This window comes from Erinaceus europaeus, chromosome 20, assembly GCF_950295315.1.
Source record: "Erinaceus europaeus chromosome 20, mEriEur2.1, whole genome shotgun sequence".
Classification (NCBI taxonomy): domain Eukaryota; kingdom Metazoa; phylum Chordata; class Mammalia; order Eulipotyphla; family Erinaceidae; genus Erinaceus; species Erinaceus europaeus.
The window spans coordinates 16,346,244-16,367,209 of NC_080181.1; the positions used below are offsets into that span (position 1 = coordinate 16,346,244).

Consider the following 20,966-nt stretch of genomic DNA (forward strand, 5'->3'; position numbering starts at 1 on the left):
TTTTTTTTCCTTCTTTTTTTTTTTTTTTTATTTTTTACCAGAGCACTGCTCAGCTCTGGCTTATGGTGGTGCAGGGGATTGAACCTGGGACTTTGGAGCCTCAGGCATGAGAGTATGTTTGCATAACCATTATGCTATCTACCCCTGCCCATTTTTTTTCCTTCTTATTTGATAGGGCTGAGAGAAATGAGAGGTGAGGGGGACATTGTGAGGGAGAGAGACATCTGCAGCACTGCTTTATTGCTTGTGAAGCTTCTTCTCTGCAGGTAGGGACTGGGGTCTCCTAATCTTTACTGAGGTGCTTCAGTGCCTGCTCTCTGGAACTCTTTAACAGCCTGGAAGGTGGCATAGTGGACACAATTGTTGAACTCTCAAGCATGAGGTTCTGAGTTTGAGCCCCAATATTACTTATGACAGAGAGATGCTCCGGTTCTCTTCCCTTGTCAGTAATAAATATTAAATATTAAAAAAAAAAAACTCCCAAAGTCTTCATTGGTTCTAAACGGAGTCCAAACAGTTTGGGCTTCTGGCAAAAGCTCTCTTTGTCTTTTTCTAAAATTATTTATTTAGATTTTTAATTTATTGATTGATGAGAAAGATAGAAGGAGAGAGAGAAAGAACCAGACATCACTCTAGTACATATGCTGCCGGGGCTTGAATTCAGAACCTCACGCTTGACAGTCCAGCACTTTATCTACTGTGCCACCTCCCAGACCACATTAATTTATTTATTATTGGATAGAGACCGAGAAATTGAGAGGGGGAAGGAAGAACTAGAGACACAGTTGTAGCCATGGTTCACCACTTGAGAAGCTTTTCCCCTGTGGGTAGGGATCAGGGGCTTGAATCCAGGTCCTCGTGCACTATAATGTGTGTGCTTAACCCGGTGCACCACTGCCTGGCCTCCACCTTTCTTTTTTCTATGAAAAAGACAGGGGGATCAAAACAGTGCACAATTCTGGCATATGTGGTGTCAGGGAGGTATTGGGCATGAACCTTAGGACCTTGTGTTTGCAGGTTTTGTGCTCTACCACTTAGCTATCCACACACACACACACACACACACACACACACACACACACACACACACACACACACACACACCCAGCAAGAAACCACTTTCTTGACTTGGTTTGCATCCTGTGAAGGAAGCTTGTAGACTCTAGAGGTAGGCTGCTTGGGTTTGACTCTTCTACTTCTTCTCCCCCCTCCTCCATTCTGTTTTTCTCCTTCTCTTTCTTCTTTTTTCCTCATCCTCTTCCTCCCTTTCTCCTCATTTCCCTTCTTCTCCACCAAATCACTACTGAGCCTGGGGCCTTGGAGGCTCAGGCAGGAAATATTTTGCATAACCAATTTGTTATATCCCTTGCCCTCCACCACCTTCTAACTCTATGACCTTGGTCAACACCCTTAATACCTCTGGGCCTCCTCTGCCTTTTCTTGCAAAATGGAGACAATAGAATAATCCTCTCCTAGAGTTGTTTAAGATTGAGTTCATCCATAGAAGCTGTTCATTTAGCAAAGCTGGCAAGTTTGTGTTATTATCAACTGTATGAGTTCCTCCCTTAACCTAATGTAGTCCTTGGGACTCAATCTATCCTTAGGAAATACATATATCATAGCATTTTCCTTTCCTCCCTGATAATCTCTGATGAATCCCACCCTCAACTTCCTGTTCTCACCAAAGAACACTCTTCAGGAAGGTTTCCAGCTAAAGTAACAACACACACACACACACACACACACACACACACACACACACACACCATTGTCTGGGACATCTGCCTGTTCTCTTTGGAAATCAGATTAACATTCCCTTTCCCAGTCTCTCCCCAGAGGCTTCTTTTTGTTTCTGACCCTCCAGGGAACAACAGTTGTGATACCTGATGTCCAAATGATCTCTGGGAATGGAGGAGAGTGCAAAATCACTAGTGAGAATAGCTTCTGTGTGAAAGGTTTTAGAGTGAAGGAGAAAAATTTTCTTGCCTTCCCATCAGGCTAAGGTGTCCCTCATTTCTCTCTCTCCCCATCTCAGTGACTGGATTGACAGGGATTTCCTGGGGGTTAGCAACAAAGTTAATAAGGTCACTGCCTTCTTCTTCTAGCGTTTGCCCTTCTTCCGTAGCCAGTCAACAGCGTCAGGTTGAAAGCTGTCAGGAGCTGCTTGTTGCTGGCTTTGAAAGTGACTGGGATCCATGTGGATTTAGTCGGCTAGGAAGGATCATCATTTTCCCCAATGAATGGGTACTCACGGGATGCACCACGAGAAGGTCGATCCAATGCATCTAGGTCACTGCCTGAAGTAGGTGAACAGGGCTGGTGAACAGAGGTCCTGAAGTGAAGAGACTAGCCATGCACCCCCATTTATCAGATGGCAGGTGCTCCACCCATGAAAGGGTTTCAGCACTTTGGGTAGCCCTGGTCCACATAACTCTTGTAACTATTAGAAAAAGGAGTCAACTAGTGTTAATTGAATTGGTAAGAAGGAATATCCATGAGGGAACTCATGCAGGACAACTGTGGAATGACACCTCTGTCCAGTCCTAACAATGGCTCATACATACTCTTAGTCAGATGGGGAAACTGAGCACTGGATTAGAAACTGAGTACCCTTGTGTGGAGTTGTACCCCTCCTACCCTATGGTTTTGTTAATTAATCCTTTCTTAAATTAAAAAAAAAAAAAAAGAAACTGAGTACCCAGATCAGAGATTGAAAACTAAGTATCTTTTTTTAATTTTTAAAAATATTTATTTATTTATTTCCCTTTTGTTGCCCTTGTTGTTTTTTTATTGTTGTAGTAGTTATCATTGTTGTTATTGATGTCATTGTTGTTAGATAGGACAGAGAGAAATGGAGAGAGGAGGGGAAGACAGAGAGGGGGAGAGAAAGACAGACACCCTGCAGACCTGCTTCACCATTTGTGAAGTGACTCTCCTGCAGGTGGAGAGCCAGGGGTTCAAACCAGGATCCTTACACTGGTCCTTATGCTTTGAGCCACGTGCACTTAACCCAATGCGCTACCAAAAACTAAGTATCTTTTTTTTTTTTTTTCCTTCAGGGTCATTGCTGGGCTCGGTGCCTGCACCATGAATCTACTGCTCCTGGAGGCCATCTTTCCCCCCTTTTGTTGCCCTTGTTGTTGTAGCCTCGCTGTGGTTATTATTATTACCACTGTTGATGTTGTTCGTTGTTGGATAGGACAGAGAGAAATGGAGAGAGGAGGGGAAGACAGAGGGGGAGAGAAAGATAGACACCTGCAGACCTGCTTCACCGCCTGTGAAGCGACTCCCCTGCAGGTGGGGAGCCGGGGGCTGGAACGGGGATCCATTGCCAGTCCTTGCGCTTTGCGCCACGTGTGCTTAACCCACTGCGCCTCCGCCCGACCCCCCAAATACTAAGTATCTTTAGGTGAGAGAGGAAGCACATCCTCCCCTTCTCACACATTCACAGTGTCCTAGGTGTCTTTTAACAATAGTTAATTAATTAATATGAGAGACATACAGAAGGAGAAAGAGACCAGAGCACTGCTCAACTCTAGTTTATGGTGGTGCTAGGGACTGAACCTATGACCTTGGTGCCTAAGGCCAAAAGTCTTTTGTACACAACCATTATGTTATCTCCCCAACTCTAGGGTCTTAAATTTTTTTATTAGTAATTTAATAATGATCAATAAGATTATGGGATAAGAGGATACAATTCCACACAATTCCTACCACCAGAGTTATACATCCCATCCCTTCCATTGGAAGCTTCCCTATTACTTATTCCTTTGGGAGTAAGGACCAGAGATCTTTATGGGGTGCAGAAGAGAGACCTGGCTTCTGTAATTGGGTGTCTCTTTTAATATTAGGCCTCAAGTGACCAGGAGATAAGAGTTCTGGTGTGTGTGTGTGTGTGTGTGTGTGTGTGTGTGTGTAGGGGTAGAGAGAGAGAAAGAGAGAGGGAGAAAAAACACGGATGCGAATGGAGCATATCTGGACCAAAGGAAATGCACTGTACAGTGGAAATAATTGCAGTCTACCCTCCTCCCAGCTGCCCCTGTCAAAGACCATTTTGCTATCAGCAGCCGGATTACCTAGGACTCCTTCCTCCCCACCCAAAGCAGTTTAACCTAGAATCTACTTACTAAAGGGAGAGGGGAGAGAGTATGGGAGATCTGGGAATTGATGCGGCCCTGGGGGATGTAGGATGGCAGTAACAGATGAAAGGAGGGTGATTCAATTTATTATTGGGATTATGGATTTGATCACCTTTGATGTCCTTGGCATGTCGCTAGTAAAGATGGTTCATTCGATTATTTTAACTGGTGGGTCATCTATACCCACGGCAAGATTCAGTGGACAAGGTATAAGTAGGGAGGTGTCACAGATGTGACAGATGTGGACCCAGCCCCTTTGACAGCCACCTCGTGGCAGTTACTGAGAAGTGGGGTGGGAAGGAGCATGGCGCGCCTGCCAGGCTCCCACCTGGTGCCAGCAATGCAGGTTTGAGCATGTCATCCCCGCCCCCCATGTTCGGTGAAAATTAGCTTGGGTTTGATTAGAGGAAGGAATTTTACTGAAGAATTCCCTGCCTCACCACCAACAGGGTTCCAGTAGCTTCAGTACCATAGCTGTAGCTATTCCTGCATTCGTGGCCTTCAGGGCTAAAGTGGGACAAGACTGGTATTTTTGGTGATGAGGAAATATTCCACGTTAAGAAAGGATGGGTGACTGCTCAACACCCAAGTGGGCCAGAAGTCACAGTAAGGGTGACACCAACCACTGCAGGGGCGACGGGCAGGGGGGCGTGTGCATGTGCGTGTACACAGTGCCTGACTGCCTTAGGGTAGGGTAGGGAAGCGCTCCCCTCCCTCCCCTGGCTGGCGGAAGCTGCGGCGCCCCCTGTGTCCTCCCCCAGAGGGGGGCACCCGGGAGCCGGCGCCGGAGCAGCCGGGCCCACGCGGGAAGGTCGAGCTAGCCGGTGAGGTCACGGTTACCATGGCTCCGGGCAGTGACGCGCGTCGGCACGTGACGCGCGGTTGCCATGGCGCCGGGCCCAGGCGGCGCGGACGCCCCGCCTCCCGGAGTGACGTCCGTCGGTCTCCCCCCCCCCCCCCCCGCGCCTTTTCCCGCCCCCCTCGCCCTCCCCCCGCCGGCTCCCCGCGGCCCCGGAGGTTTCACTGCACAACAAGATGGCGGCGGCGGCGGTGAGCGGAGCTGGCGGGGCTGCCGGGGCCGCAGCGGGGGGAGCCGGGCCGGCCGGCCGCCTGCTGCCTCCGCCCGCCCCGGGCCCCCCGGCCGCCCCTGCTGCCGTGCCCCCGGCGGCTGGCCCGCCGCGTCCCCCTGCTCCGACCTCCCGCGGGCCAGTGCCTGCCCGCATCGGCTACTACGAGATCGACCGCACCATCGGCAAGGGCAACTTCGCGGTGGTCAAGCGGGCCACGCACCTCGTCACCAAGGCCAAGGTAGGGGCGCGCCGCCCGGGGCCGGTATGCGGGCGGCGAGCTCGGCGGGCGCGGGGGGCGCGGGGACCGGCTGTCGGGGGAGCCCCGAGGGCAGCCGGGGAGCCGGGCGCCTGGGCGGGAGGGGTTCCCGGGCTGCGCGGACGGAGCTGGAAGGGGCGGTGGGGAAGGAGAGGCTTGGAACTCTCCCGGAGCCGGAGCCGGAGCCGGAGCCGGAGCCGGAGCCGGAGCCCGAGCCCGAGCCCGAGCCCGGGCGAAGGAGACTCTGGAACCAGCACTTGCCGGAGCCCGGGCTCGGGGCACCTCGGGCAGTGGGAGGCTCGGGGCAGCCGGGCTGCTCGGGGCTTGCTGGGGGGGCGGGGCGAGAGCGCCAGGGTCGCGTCCTGGGGGGGCTGCGAGGGGGGTGCGCGGGGTGCGGGGCTCCGGGAGAGGAGCGACCCGGCCCGGTGGGGCAGAGGTCTCACCACCTGAGACTGATGGACGGTGACGCTGGGAACCCCAGGACCGAGGAAATTATTGGAAGAGGCGAGGAAGAAAATGTTGGGCGGGAGGAGAACATTAGATTGCTTTTCCACAGGAAGGGGCTCGGGGAACTGAGAGACCCAGGGGACCGCCCCCCCCATCCTTCTCTTCCCGGGTTTAAAGTGGTAGCAGGTCACGATGGGGTTAAACAGTTGGGTAGAGCCGGATTGCTAGTTATCCGCGCTCCTTGGAGGGTTTGCAATCCAGGGCTTTCTGGCACCCCAGGGTGGGTGGGCTCTCACAGTGGCTGGGGGTGTGTATGGGGTGTGAGGGGAAGCCTGGTGGCCCAGGAGGTGTCCGAGGTTCTCTGGGCCCTCTGGTTCCCAAGGGATGTGTGGAGCTGTAATAGTGAGATTGGCCAAGGTCAGTAAGAAAGCCATGCATGGAATAGACACACAGAGCACATAACATAGGAGACTCGTTTTTTTCTTTTCTTTTTTTTTTTTTTTTTTCCCCTTGAGGAAAGAGGAGGTATCCCTGGCCTTACCGGGAGCATTGGCTTTGGCGTTTAAGGCAACAGGAGGCATGGTTTGATTCAAACCGGACCGACAAAGCCCATTTGTACTCCAAAATTTCTGTCTTTACACTCTCTCTCTCTCTCTCTCTCACTTGAATGGCCTCACTGTAGTCATTCATTATATTTCAAACTGCAGTTTGTGTTTCCCTCGACCTGACTGATGGAGAATCCATCCAGCCGCTGTGGCTGCTTCCTTCTCTCCCACAGCAGTTGCCTTCACCTCCTTCCACCTAGTCTCTGGTCATCATCGCCTACCTTGTTTTAGCTCTCCTGGCACCCTCCTATTTTCTCGAGGCAGTGACTTTTAGGCTTTCTCTCCTGTTCACAATCTCAAGTTTCCCCCACCCCTCCTTCTTTCTGTCATTCTGTCAAAGACTCCCGGAGGTCCTTCTCGGAGGTCCTTCTCGACAGGGTGGGTTGGGTGGCTTGTGGAAAATCGATTGGTCAGTTTCACTTCCCCTGGAGGTGGAAACAGGGACTGTTAGCCTCTATGTCCATTTTTTATAAAAGATTCCCCAGTCTGAAGGTCTGAGCTGATGCTATTCCAAGTCTAGGCTCCCCTGATGTCATCCTCAGAACTTTGGGGTGGGAGGGAGAGGACTGAGCCAAGATTTGTTCACCTCCACCTCCTAGAACGTTTCCAATTCTGTTTACAAGCAATGGAGATGTTTGAGCCCTGTCCCTTGTTTTGGTATTTCCTTTCTCCTCCCCTGCCTTATAAGTAATCACACTGTTCTCCTGTGATTATATTGCTCAGACCTCCGGGGGATGGACTCCAAGCACTTAATTGGTTGCCTGGTTTATGGTATCTGTGATTTAAAGACGATCCCCCCCAGTCCTTGGATACACCAAAATATTGATTGAAAAAAAAAGTATCCTATGACAGACAGGGCTGACTGTTTTTGGAAATGTAATTGCAAACAGTTGATTCTTGGCTTTTTATATATGAAAGAGGCATTTCTATCTTCAGTAGTCAGCAAAGCCGGTGACTAATTATGGCTGGTCTGCCCGCTTTCTAATTTTCCTGCATGTGTTTCTCAGAGAGGCCTGGGTGTCCTTTAGGACTGCAGCATTTTAAACATTGGCTTGTGAGCGGGTGTCACTGTTTTATGGTTGGTCTTTATCTTTGATCGTTTGTGGTGTGCAATTACGCAATTCCTATGTATGGAAATATTCAAAATCTTGAATGGGATTGAAAAGGTTTAGGCAATGAGTTGCATGTGTGTTTCTGTAACAGTGTGCAATTTCCTAGTTACAGTTACAAGCACTCTGTCTTTTGCTGCTTAAATTACTCTGAGGACATGAGTGAAGCTTAATTCACAAGGAGTTGTCATGTGTTCTGGGGTGAAGACTGAGCATATTTTGGCTTACTCCATGCTCATCTGAACCCCCTTGGAAGGGATCCTTTGCATGCTGACAGCTTAGCTGTGCCTTGCAGCTTTTGACATACAGTATGATGGCATATTAAGGCCAGGGTTTGGTTATATAATGACAAGGAAGGTGCACAGGTACAAGTAGGTACAGCAGCTGCTGCTTCTGTTACTTAGGTAGATAGGTTCCCCCCCCCCCCACCATATACTGCAGTGTTTGCCTTGCTACTGCAGTCAGACCACTTGGAGCCACAGAAATATATATGTATATGTATATGTATATGTATATGTATATGTATATGTATATGTATATGTATATGTATATGTATATGTATATGTATATGTATATGTATATATATATTTTGCCCCACATTCTTTCTAGAATATATGATTTGGATTCTTTTAGAGGCAGATGATTTTTTTCTTCTCTTTTTCTCTACTGTAGGCTACTGAATGCACCAGGATTTTCTATTAAAATATTTTATTTATTTATTTATTTTTAAAAGATTTTGTTTATTTATGAGAAAGACAAGAGGAGAGAGAAAGAACCGGACATCACTCTGGTACATGTGTGCAGGGGATCGAACTCGGGACCTCATGCTTGAGAGTCCAAAGCTTTATCACTGCGCCACCTCCCGGACCACTATTTATTTTATTTTAATATGAGAAAAAGACAACGGAAGATCAGAGCACTGTTCATCTCTGGTTTATGGAGGTGAAGGGGATTGAACCTAGGACCTTGGAGCTTCAGGAATAACAGTCTTTTTCATAACCGTTATGCTGTCTCCCATCAATATGGCACACAGCATGTTAGGGCTTGAACTTAGGACCTCATGCTTAGGAGTCCAATGCTTATTCACTGTGCTACCTTCTGGGCCTAACCCTGGGCTTTTTTTTTTTTAAATAAAAAATTTTTAATTATCTTTATTTATTAGTTGGATAGAGACAGTCAGAAATTGAGAGAGGAGAGGGAAGATAGAGAGACAGAGAGATACCTGCAGCACTGTTTCACCACTTGCAAAGCTTTTGCGCTGCAGGTGAGAACCAGGGGCTCAAACCAGGGTCCTTGTGCATTGTAACATGTACACTCAACTAGGTACACCACCACTTGGCCCCCCCTTGGCTTTTCTTTATCAGACTCAGATCATTTGGATATTTGTGTTTACTGAAGGAGGTTAGGCTATATATATATATATATATATATATATATATATCAGAGAAATATTTATAATTGCCTTTCCTTTTAAAATATTTTATTTATTTATTTATTAGAGACAGAAAGAAATCCAGAAGGAGAAAGAAAGACACCTGTAGCATTACTTCATCACTTATGAGGTATTCACCCTGTGGGTGGGGACTGGGGCCTTGAACCCTGGTCCTTGCACATAGTAATGTTTGTTTTCAACCAGGTGCACTACTGCCCGCCCCCCATCATCACCTTTTCTTGAGAGTACAGTGCCTTATCCACTAAGCTACCTCCCAGACTACATCACCTTTTCTTATACACATCACTCATGCCAAGGTCTGTGAGACTAAAGTAAACTTCATTTATTGACTGAGCTACTGCAATCCTTCTAACTGTTAAGTGGTGAAGCTGGCCCTTTCCCAGATTCTGTTAACTCTGAAACTTCCTAGAGGAGGACCCTGGGATGAATAAAAGCAGCTGAGAAGTGGAAATATTTTCCTACTTGGTTGCTGGTGACTTTTGCAGCTCAGCATTCGTGAGTTCAGACTTAATGTCGGCAGCACTGCGGTGCTAAGAATGTCACTGCGGAACAGTTCCCAGGAGGGACTATTCATCTCTGACACACTTTGGTCAGCAGCTCACCCTGGTTGTCTTTGTCCTCCCTTTTTCCATTTCCTTTTTTTTTTTTTTTTTTGAGGGGCTTCAGTAGTCTGAGATTCCCTAGTTTTGTTTGTTTAGTAGGACATAGTAAAGCATTAAAAGATATTTAAAAAATAAAGGACTGTTTATTTTATTTATTATTATTATTATTATTATTATTATTATTATTATTTTTGTTAACCAGAGCACTGCTCAGCTCTGGCTTATGATGGTGCAGGGAATTGAACCTGGAACTTCAGAAAGTACTGTTTATTTATTTTACTTTATTACTATTATTTTTTAAATATTTATTCCCTTTTGTTGCCCTTGTTTTATTGTTGTAGTTATTATTATTGTTGTTGTTGGATAGGGCAGAGAGAAATGGAGAGAGAAAGGGTAAACAGAGGGGGAGAGATAGACACCTGCAGACCTGCTTCACCGCCTGTGAAGCGACTCCCCTGCAGGTGGGAAGCCAGGGGCTCGAACCAGGACCCTTATGCAGGTCCTTGCGCTTCTCGCCATTGTTGTGTTCAACCCGCTGCGCCACCACCAGCTGACTCCCTATTTATTTATCTTTATCCCTGCTCACAGATTGCTGGTTGGGTGAGAAGAGTATATATATTTTACATGCATTTTTTTAAAGCTTCTCTGATTTTTTAATTTTATGTATTTATTATTGGATAGAGATAGAAAAATTGAGTGGAGAGGAGATAGAGAGGGAGAGTGACAGACAAGCCAGCAGCTCTACTTCACCACTCATGAAGTGTTTCCCTTCAGATGCGGAGCAGGGGCTCGAACCCAGGTCCATGTGTATATCCTTCTACGCAGTACTATGTGTGCTTGACAGGGTATGCCACCTCCCAGCCCGCAAAAATATTTTACTTTTTTATTTTTAATTTTTCTGTCTTTCCCTATCTCCCGTCCCTTTCAATTCTCTTTGTCTCTGTCCAAAAATAAATGAATAGAATATTGGGACACAAAATAGAATGAGAGACATAGAGAGAGAGAGAGAGAGACAGGGAGGGGCTGGGCAGTGGCACACCTGGTTGAGCGCACATGTTAAAATGCACAAAGACCTGGGTTCAAGCCCCCGTCCCCACTTTCAGGGGAAAAGCTTCAGGAGTGGTGAAGCAGTGCTACAGGTGTCTCTTTGTCTCTCTCCCTCTCTATATCCCCCTTCCTTTTGATTTCTGGCTGTCTCTATCAAATAAATAAAGAAAAATAAAATAAAAAATAAGGGTGGTGGGTAGATAGCATATTGGTTATGCAAAGAGACTCATGTGTCCGAGGCTCCAAAGTCCCAGGTTCAATTCCCCTACCACCATAAACCAGAGCTGAGCAGTGCTCTGGTAAAAATAAATAAATAAATGAAATAAAATTTAAAAAAGAACAAAGATTAGAGGGAGAGACACGAGCACTGCTCAGCTCTGGCTATGGTGGAGTTTGGGTGACTTAGGGTGAGCTCTTGAGCCTCTATGCTTGGATTTCCTTATTCACAAAATGAGAAGCCAGTGGTAATTGCCTCATTAGTTTGGATGCTATGACAATTAATTGAATAATATATGTAAGGTTCTTAGAGCAGCACCTGGCACATAGTAAGCATATAATAAATATCACCACCACCATCATCATTGTCATTAACTTGTATTAGAGCAGCAAAGATGAGTAAGACCACTTGGATGCTTTGCCATGTGCACGAAGCAGGCTTCAGTCCAGCTGCCACCTCATTGAAGGAAGCTTTGGAGCTGTAGTCTCTTTTACTCTCTCCACTTCTCTATTAAGAAAAACCACACCACTAAAAAAGACAACTACAGACCAGTATCTCTGATGAACATAGATGTGAAAATATTGAACAAAATTCTAGCCAACCAGATACAGCAGTATATTAAAAAGGTTGTACATCATGACCAAGTGGGGTTTATCCCAGGCATGCAAGGTTGGTTTAATATATGTAAATCAATCAACGTGATCCACCACATCAACAAAAGTAAGGCCAAAAACCACATGGTTATATCAGTAGATGCAGAGAAAGCCTTTGACAAAATACAATATCCCTTTATGATCAAAACACTACAAAAAATGGGAATAGATGGAAAATTCCTCAAGATAGTGGAGTCTATATATAGCAAACCTACAGCCAACATCATACTCAATGGTGAAAAACTGGAAGCATTTCCACTCAGATCAGATACTAGACAGGGCTGCCCACTATCACCATTACTATTCAACATAGTGTTGGAAGTTCTTGACATAGCAATCAGGCAGGAACAAGGAATTACAGGGATTCAGACTGGAAGAGAAGAAGTCAAACTCTCCCTATTTGCAGATGACATGATAGTATACATAGAAAAACCTAAGGAATCCAGCAAGAAGCTTTTGGATATCATCAGGCAATACAGTAAGGTGTCAGGCTACAAAATTAACATTCAAAAGTCAGTGGCATTCCTGTAATGCAAATACTTAAAGTTAGAAGAAATTGAAATCCAGAAATCATTTCCTTTTACTATAGCAACTAAAACAATAAAATATCTAGGAGTAAACCTAACCAAGGAAGTGAAAGACTTGTATACTGAAAATTATGAGTCACTACTCAAAGAAATTGAAAAAGACACAAAGAAGTGGAAAGATATTCCATGTTCATAGGTTGGAAAATTAACATCATCAAAATGAATATACTACCCAGAGCCATCTATAAATTTAATGCTATCTCCATCAAGATCCCAAGCACATTTTTTTAGGAGAATAGAACAAATGCTACAAATGTTTATCTGGAACCAGAAAAGACCTAGAATTGCCAAAACAATCTTAAGAAAAAAGAACAGAACTGGAGGCATCACACTCCCAGATCTCAAATTGTATTATAGGGCCATTGTCATCAAAACTGCTTGGTACTGGAACATGAATAGACACACTGACCAGTGGAATAGAATTGAGAGCCCAGAAGTAAGCCACCACACCTGTGGACATCTAATCTTTGACAAAGGTGCCCAGACTATTAAAAATGGGGAAGGCAGAGTCTCTTCAATAAATGGTGTTGGAAAAAATGGCTTGAAACATGCAGAAGAATGAAACTGAACCACTCTATTTCACTAAATACAAAAGTAAATTCCAAGTGGATCAAGGACTTGGATGTTAGACCACAAACTATTAGATACTTAGAGGAAAATATTGGCAAAACTCTTCTGCATAAATTTTAAAGACATCTTCAATGAAACAAATCCAATTACAAAGAAGACTAAGACAAGCATAAACCTATGGGACTACATAAAATTAAAAAGCTTCTGCACAGCTAAAGAAACTACTACCCAAACCAAGAGACCCCTCACAGAATGGGAGAAGATCTTTACATGCTATACATCAGAAAAGAGGCTAATAACCAGAATATATAAAGAATTTGCAAATCTCAACAACAAGACAACAAATAACCCCATCCAAAAATGGGGGGAGGACATGGGCAGAATATTCACCACAGAAGAGATCCAAAAGGCCAAGAAACACATGAAAAAATGCTCCAAGTCTCTGATTGTCAGAGAAATGCAAATCAAGACAATGAGATACCCCTTCACTCCTGTGAGAATGTCATACATCAGAAAAGGTAACAGCAAATGCTGGAGAGGTTGTGGGGTCAAAGGAACCCTCCTACACTGCTGGTGGGAATGTCAGTTGGTCTAACCTCTATGGAGAACAGTCTGGAGAACTCTCAGAAGGCTAGAAATGGACCTACTCTGTGATCCTGCAATTCCTCTCCTGGGGATATATCCTAAGGAACCCAACATATCCATCCAAAACTTGGCAGCACAATTTGTAATAGCCAAAACCTGGAAGCAACCCAGGTGTCCAACAACAGATGAGTGGCTGAGCAAGTTCTGGTATATATATATACAATGGAATACTACCCAGCTATAGAAAATGGTGACTTTACCGTTTTCAGCCGATCTTGGATGGACCTTGAAAAATTCATGTTAAGTGAAATAAATCAGAAACAGAAGGATGAATATGGGATGATCTCACTCTCAGGAAGAAGTTGAAAAACAAGATCAGAAAAGAAAACACAAGTAGAACCTGAACTGGAATTGGCATATTGCACCAAAGTAAGACTCGGGTGGGTGGGTGGGGGAGAATACAGATCCAAGAAGGATGACAGAGGACCTAGTTGGGGTTGCATTGTTATATGGAAAATTGGGAAATGTTATGCATGTACAAACTATTATATTTACTGTTGAATGTGAAACATTAGTGCCCCAATAAAGAAATTTTAAAAAAGTAACAACTATTTAAAAAAATAATTTAAAAAATTAAAAAAAGAAAAGAAAAGAAAATGGAGGGCCTGGGTGGTGGCGCACCTGGTTAAGCACCCACATTATAATGTGCAAGGACTGGGCTTCAGCACATATACCAGAGCAATGTCTGTCTGCTTCTTTCTCTCTTTCCCTGCCTACCTTCTTCATGAATAAATAAATAAAATATTAAAAAAAAAAAGCGGGAGGGATAGAAAAAAAAAGAAAAACCAAATAAATAAAATAGATGAGTGAGACAGGTCCCCTTATCTCTCCCCCTATTTAGAAAAGGTTTCTTTCTTCTTCTTCTTCTTCCTCCTCCTCCTCCTCCTCCTCCTCCTATCCTCCTCCTCCTCCTCCTTCTTCTTTTTTTTAATGTCAGGCCAAGAAAGTTTTTGAATGAATTTGCCATTCTGTTCTGTGTATGCTATATTATCAGTGTCATTCTGATATTCTGCTTTCAGGGTAAGAAAGTACTTGCTATTATTTCAGGTGCTACTTTGAGATAATAGGAGTTGAAATCTTATGATCCATGAACTAGTCTCATGAAATTGACATTTTAAAGCATAATCTTTCTTTTTTAAAAATTATATTTATTTATTTATTTTTTGCCAGTGCACTACTCAGCTCTGGTTTATGGTGGTGGAGGGGATTGAACCTGGGATTTTGGAGCCTCAGACATGAGAGTCTGTTTGCATAACCATTATGCTATCTACTCTCTGCCCAAACATAATTTTTCTTTAGTTAAATTTTTATTTTCTTGAAATAGTTATGAGATTTTGTCTTTTTGTTTTGGGCTATCTCAAATTTTTAGTTTTTTTTTTTTTTTTTTTAAAAAGATTTATTTCTTAACATGAAAAAGAGAAGATAGAAGGGCATGTGGTTCTGAAACTGAATTCAGGACCTTATGCTTTTTAAGTCCAGCACTGAGCCACTGATGTACCTTTGGGGTTACTTCTGTGTGTTTTATATAACTCTCATATTGGTGATGGAACAGAGTAGGTGTGAATACAGTCTTCTCTCTAGAGCTTCACTTAAATTTCGTGGAGAATATGAAGAAATATTTGTGTAAACTTAACACATTTGCAGGTGGTGTGGAGTGTGCTATTTAAAAGGCCCAGGTCAGGATTCTTAACTTTTGATATTACACAGAGAAAACTTTTTGCACCATGGCCTCATTTCAAATATTGACTAGCCAGGACACATCTGTGTGGTATGTGGTTAGTTGCAGACTCATTTCCATGAGGAGTAACAGCTCAAAGAAGGCTAATGGCATGTGGCCCATAAGGAAGAGTTTATTGAAGCAGACGAGATGCCACTGGTGCTCATAAGCTTGTGTGTGAGATTCATTGGTAAATAGAAGAATTATGTCAAAAAGAAATTGAAAGCGAGGTTTACATTAGGTACATTTAAGGATAGTCCCAACCCTCAATAATCTAGAAATGACTACTGAGGGGTGATTGATTATTCATTTTGATACAGTTGTGACTGAGTTACTCACTTTGTTGAAACTTTGTGCAGAGCTGAGACTGACTTGGACTAATCTTTCCAGAGTCAAAATACTAATATTCCATACTGAACATCCAAGCTGTTTCTTTTCATGTCCTGACTTTGGTGCCAGCTCCCTAGAAAGTCTTAGATCTGACTCAAGCCAGAGGTGCCCAAACTAGTTATTTCTGTGCCAGAAGTGCTGTTTTCATTTTCCCAGCACCAATCTGGCTAATGTTTTCTAGTTCGTGGCATAAAGGAGAACAAAATGGATGCTTTGAAAGGGAAAATAAATACTTTCTATTCACTAGAGCTTTTATAATTCTAAGAAACACCAAAAGCATCCCTGCATGGAAACTTTATCTTATCCATACAGCTATTCTGTGTGTGTATTTACTGAATGCAAATTTTGTGTCAGGATCTCTTCTGAGCTCTTATACACCAATGAGCAAAGGAGACAGACTGTTCTTGCTTTTTAGAAGGAGGTAGAGAAGAAGTACATCAACAGGTAACTTCAGATTGTGAGTGGGCCAGGGTGCTGCTTCTAATAGCATGGCCATGGTGCTATTTGAACTGACACCTAGATAATGAGAATGAGCCAGCTTGAGGTCTGGAAGATAAAACATTCATTGCAGAAGGAATAGTCACTGTGGAGGCATATGTGGATTTGGTTTATCAAAAAATTAGACCCAAGGTCATGGTGCCTAGAGTCTACTGAATCTGGGGTCAAAGAGAGAAGCTAGGAAAGATTGAGGTCAAAAAGTAAAATAGAAATCCAATCATATAGTCCACTTTCAGGAACTGAGTATGAAACAAGGTTGCTATCAAGAAGTCGAGGGGGAGAGAAAAAAAAAAAAAAGAGGTCAAAGCAGACCACTGACTTATGATTTGTGTGTTTTTTAAAATATTTTATTTATCTATTATTGGATAGAAATAGAAATTGAGAGGGGAGAAGGAATATAGAGGAGGCAACTGCAGCCCTGTTTCACCACTCATGAAGCTTTCCCCCTGCAGGTGGGGACAGGGGGCTTGAACCAGGGTCCTTGTGCACTGTATTGTGTGCACTTAACTAGGTGCGCCACCACCTGGTCCCTGATTTGTATTTTAAACACAAGGATCTGTTTGGGAGCTTGGCTAGGTAGCACAGCTGGTTAAGCTGTAATGGCGCAAAGTACAGGGCATAATGATCCCTGTTTGAGCCCCCAGCTCCCCACCTGCAGGGGGTTGCTTCCCAAGTGGCGAAGTAGGTCTGCAGGTGTCTGTCTCTCCTCCTCTTTGTCTTTCCCATCTCTCTCCGTTTATCTCTGTCCTATCCAACAACAACAGCTATGATAACAGTAACAATAACAACTACAAGTGCAACAACAAAGGCAACAAAATAGGAAAAATGGCCTCCAGGAGCAGTGGATTCATAGTGCAGGCACCGAACCCAGCGATAACCCTGGAGGCAAAAAAATAAAAAAAAAACTGCTTATTAGGCTGGGGTTGATAGCATAATGGTTATGCAAAGATACTCTAATGCCTGAGGCTCCAAAGTCCCAGGTTCAATCCCCTGCACCACCATAAACCAGAGCTAAGTAGTGCTCTGGTGTTTCTCTCTGTATCTCTCTCTCTGCATCTTTCTCTTTCTCAAAAAAAAAAAAAAAAAAGAATCTGCTTATTTTATGGTTAAGGTTATATAAAGCATTTTCTTTCTTTTTTAAAATTTTCCTTACTGTCTTTATTCATTGGATAGAGACAGCCAGAAATGGAGAGGGAGGGGGAGATAGAGAGGAAGAGAGACAGAGATACCTGCAGCATAGTTTCACCACTCAAAAAGCTTTCCCCTTGCAGGTGGGGCCCGGGTTGCTCGAACCTGGGTTCTTGTGCACCGTAACGTGCATTTAACCAGGTGCACCACCACCACCTGGCCCAAGAAACATTTTCTGTACATTTCTTCAGCTAAGGGAGCTATTCAGTTTTACAGCTTACATATTCCCTCACTATAATAGACTGTCATACATACTGCATATAAATTAAGCACGCTCACGTAGTTCTTCCATTATTGAGTATAAAAGGTCTTAGAGATCTTCTGTTCTAACTTTCTTTTCCAGAATCTAGATGAACCTAAGAGAATTTAGAATCTAAAGCTTATAGAAACTACTAAAATAATAGAGACCTGTTGGATTCATGGCACTCTTCCCATACTCCTTGCCTCCTCTCCCTTTGCCTGGAGTCCTATAGATAACGGGGGAGCTAGCGCTACAATCTAGGCCCCTCTATTTCTGTTAATGCTACTTCACCTCTTCCAGTATATAATAGTGCCTTTGCTCTTTGAGTACATACAGCTGCTGATGAAAAGTCTGATATTTATAATCTTTATTAAAACACCACAAGTGAAATGTCATGGTGAGTGGAAAAATGTCCAAGTAGGGAGGAGAGTAAATATACCTCTCCTCATGTTTCATCTGGCATATTTCACTCTTGTCACCCCTGTTGCTTACCATGGTTCCCCATGGGTTAGCCTGCTGCTTTGCCTTTAAACCTACTCACCTTGGTGCCCCTTGACATGACAGAGATGTCAAGAAAGAAATAAATAAATGAAGAAATAATAATTTTAAAAAAACCTTTCCTGGTATTAGGAAGAAACAGAGAATAAACCTACAGAAAATACAGTGATCACAAACAAGTCTGCCTTATAAATTTCTTTTGCTTGTTCTTTTTTTAATTAATTTTTTATATTTATTTATTTTCCCTTTTGTTGCCCTTGTTTTTTATTGTTGTTGTAGCTATTATTGTTGTTATTGATGTCATCATTGTTATTTATTGGATAGAGATAGCCAGAAGTCAAGAGGAAGGGGAGACAGAGAGACACCTGCAGCCCTGCTTCACCACTTGCAAAGCTTTTCCTCTGCAGGTGGGGACCAGGCACTTGAACGTGGGTCCTCAAGCTTTGTAACTTGCGCTCAACCAGGTGCGCCACCACCCGGCCCCCCCTTTTAAAAAATAATTTAAAAATTATCTTTATTTATTTATTGGATAGAGACTGGGACTATTTTTTAAAAAGGTTTGTGTTAATGAGAGAGAGAGAGAGAGGGAGAGGGAGGGAGGGAGAGAGAGGGAGAGAGAGAGAGGGAGTGAACACATTCCTTTGGATCTTGTAAGTCCTGTACTTGTAGGTCTTAGACTCTACCACTTTGTCCCCTTTGGGGCGACTTGGCTGGGCTCTTTTGAAGGGTTCTTTCTTTCTTAAAAATATTTATTTTAGGGAGTTGGGCAGTAGTGCAGCGGATTAAGCATAGGTGGCGCAAAGCACAAGGACCAGTGCAAGTACTAGCTTAAGGATCCCGCAAGGACAGGCATAAGGATCCCGGTTTGAGTCTCTGGCTCCCCACCTGCAGGGGAGTTCACTTCACAAGTGGTGAAACAGGTCTGCAGGTGTCTGTCTTTCCCTCCCCCTCTCTGTCTTCCCCATCTCTCTCCATTTCTCTCTGACCTATCCAACAATGATATCAATAACAGCAACAATAAAAAAAATAGCAAGGGCAACAAAGGGAATAAATGAAAATTTTTTTTATAATTTTTAAAATTTATTATTATCTTTATTTATTAGAGACAGCCAGAAATCAAGAGGGAGGGGGGTGAAAGATAGTGAGAGAGATAGAGAGATACCTGCAGCCCTGCTTTACCACTTGTAAAGCTTTCACCCTGCAGGTGGGGACCGGGGGCTCGAACCCCGGTCCTTGCGCATTGTAATACATGCGCTCAACCAGGTGCGTCACCACTAGGCCCTATAAATGAAAAATTTTAAAAATAAAAAAATATTTTAAAATATTTATTTTATTTATTACATTAGAGAGATAGAGTTTCTGATTAGACAGAGAGAGGAAAGCCAGAGCATCACTTGGGTACATACCGTGCTAGGGATTGAACCAGGAACCTTGGGCAAGTAGGTTGGACCTCCTGTCAGTGGAGCCATCACCCTAGCCGCTGAAGGGTCTTTCCTTTTCTTTTCCTTTTTTTTTTTTTTTTTAAGATTTTATTTATTTATTGATGAGAAAGATAGGAGGAAAGAGAGAAAGAACCAGACATCACCTGGTACATGTGCTGCCAGGGATTGAACTCAAGACCTCATGCTTGAGAGTCCAATGCTTTATCTATTGCATCACCTCCCAGACCACTGAAGGTACTTTTCTTAAGCTCCTCTCTCACTAGGTTTCCAGGGATGGTGCCATCTTTGAACTTCTGGGCTCCTCCTGGTTCTAGTTTCTGGTGTGAGAGCTGTGTTTCTTCCTAGGTGAGCAACCTCTCTCATCAGGTGAGTGCCTGCCTATCCTCCCTCACAGTGAGCAGCTGGTTCGTTTTTTGGCGTATTAGTATTATTCTCATACTGTCTTGTTGGGGAACTGGAAATATCCAGAGGGTAGACTTTTTTAAATTTTCTTTTTTATTTCTTTTCTTTTTTTCTTTTTAATTTCTTTATTTATTGGATAGAGATAGCCAGAAATGGAATGGAGAGGGAAGGTGGAGATGGGAGAGAGACAGACACCTGCAGCCCTGCTTCACCACTTGCAAAGCTTTCCCCTGCAGGTGGGGACTGGGGCCTTGAACTCTGGTCCTTGTGCGCTGTAACGTCTTTTTTCTTTTCTTATCTTTTCTTTTCTTTTTTTTTTTTTTTGCCTCCAAGGTTATTGCTTGGACTCGGCACCTGCACCACAAATCCACTACTCCTGAAGGCCATTTTTTCCGTTTTGTTGCCCTTGTTGTTTTATTGTTGTTGTGGTTATTATTGCTGTCATCAATGTCGCTGTTGGATAGGACAGAGAGAAATGGAGAGAGGAGGGGAAGACAGAGAGGGGGAGAGAAAGATAGACACCTACAGACCTGCTTCACTGCTTGTGAAGCAACCCCCCTGCAGGTGAGGAACTGGGTGGGGCTCGAACTGGGGTCCTTGTGCTTCATGTCATGTGTACTATGGCCCAACCCCCCATCTTTTTTTTTTTTTAAAGAATTTATTCATGAAAAAGATAGAGAAAGAACCAGACGTTACTCTGGTACATGTGTTGACAGGGACTGAACTTAGCATGCCATGCTTGAGAGTCCAATGCTTTATCCACTATTTCGTCTCCTGGATCACAAGGGTAGACCTTTTATACAGTTTTTGAAAAATTTCTAAAATGTATTATTATTATTATTTTAAATATTTATTTATTTTCCCTTTTGTTGCCATTGTTTTTTATTGTTGTTGTAGTTATTGTTGTTGTTATTGATGTCATTGTTAGATAGGACAGAGAGAATGGAGAGAGGAGGGGAAGACAGAGAGAGGGAAAGAAAGAAAGACACCTGCAGAACTGCTTTACCTCTGTGAAGGGACTCCCCTGCAGGTGGGGAGCTGGGGGCTCGAACCGGGTGCATCCAGTACAGCACATGTGTTATCATGAGTGAAGACCCAGGTTCAAGCCACCCAGTCCTCAGCCCCAGGGGGAAAGCTTCATGTGCTGTAGGTGTTTCTGTATCTCTTTTTCTTTCTTCCCCTTCCCTTGC

At 43.9% G+C, this 20,966-nt stretch overlaps 1 protein-coding gene across 3 annotated transcripts in view; it reads left to right on the forward strand.

The window, feature by feature from the left end:
* Window positions 1–5,136: 5,136 nt before the first annotated feature.
* SIK3 (SIK family kinase 3) overlaps window positions 5,137–20,966 on the forward strand; it is a 250,121-nt gene continuing 234,291 nt past the window's right edge. For all 3 annotated transcript variants that reach the window (XM_016188098.2, XM_060180000.1, XM_060180001.1), the window contains exon 1: window positions 5,137–5,447. In XM_016188098.2, the coding sequence (XP_016043584.2) occupies window positions 5,175–5,447 (273 nt within the window). In that variant the 5' untranslated portion in view covers window positions 5,137–5,174. The remainder of the gene's footprint in view (window positions 5,448–20,966) is intronic.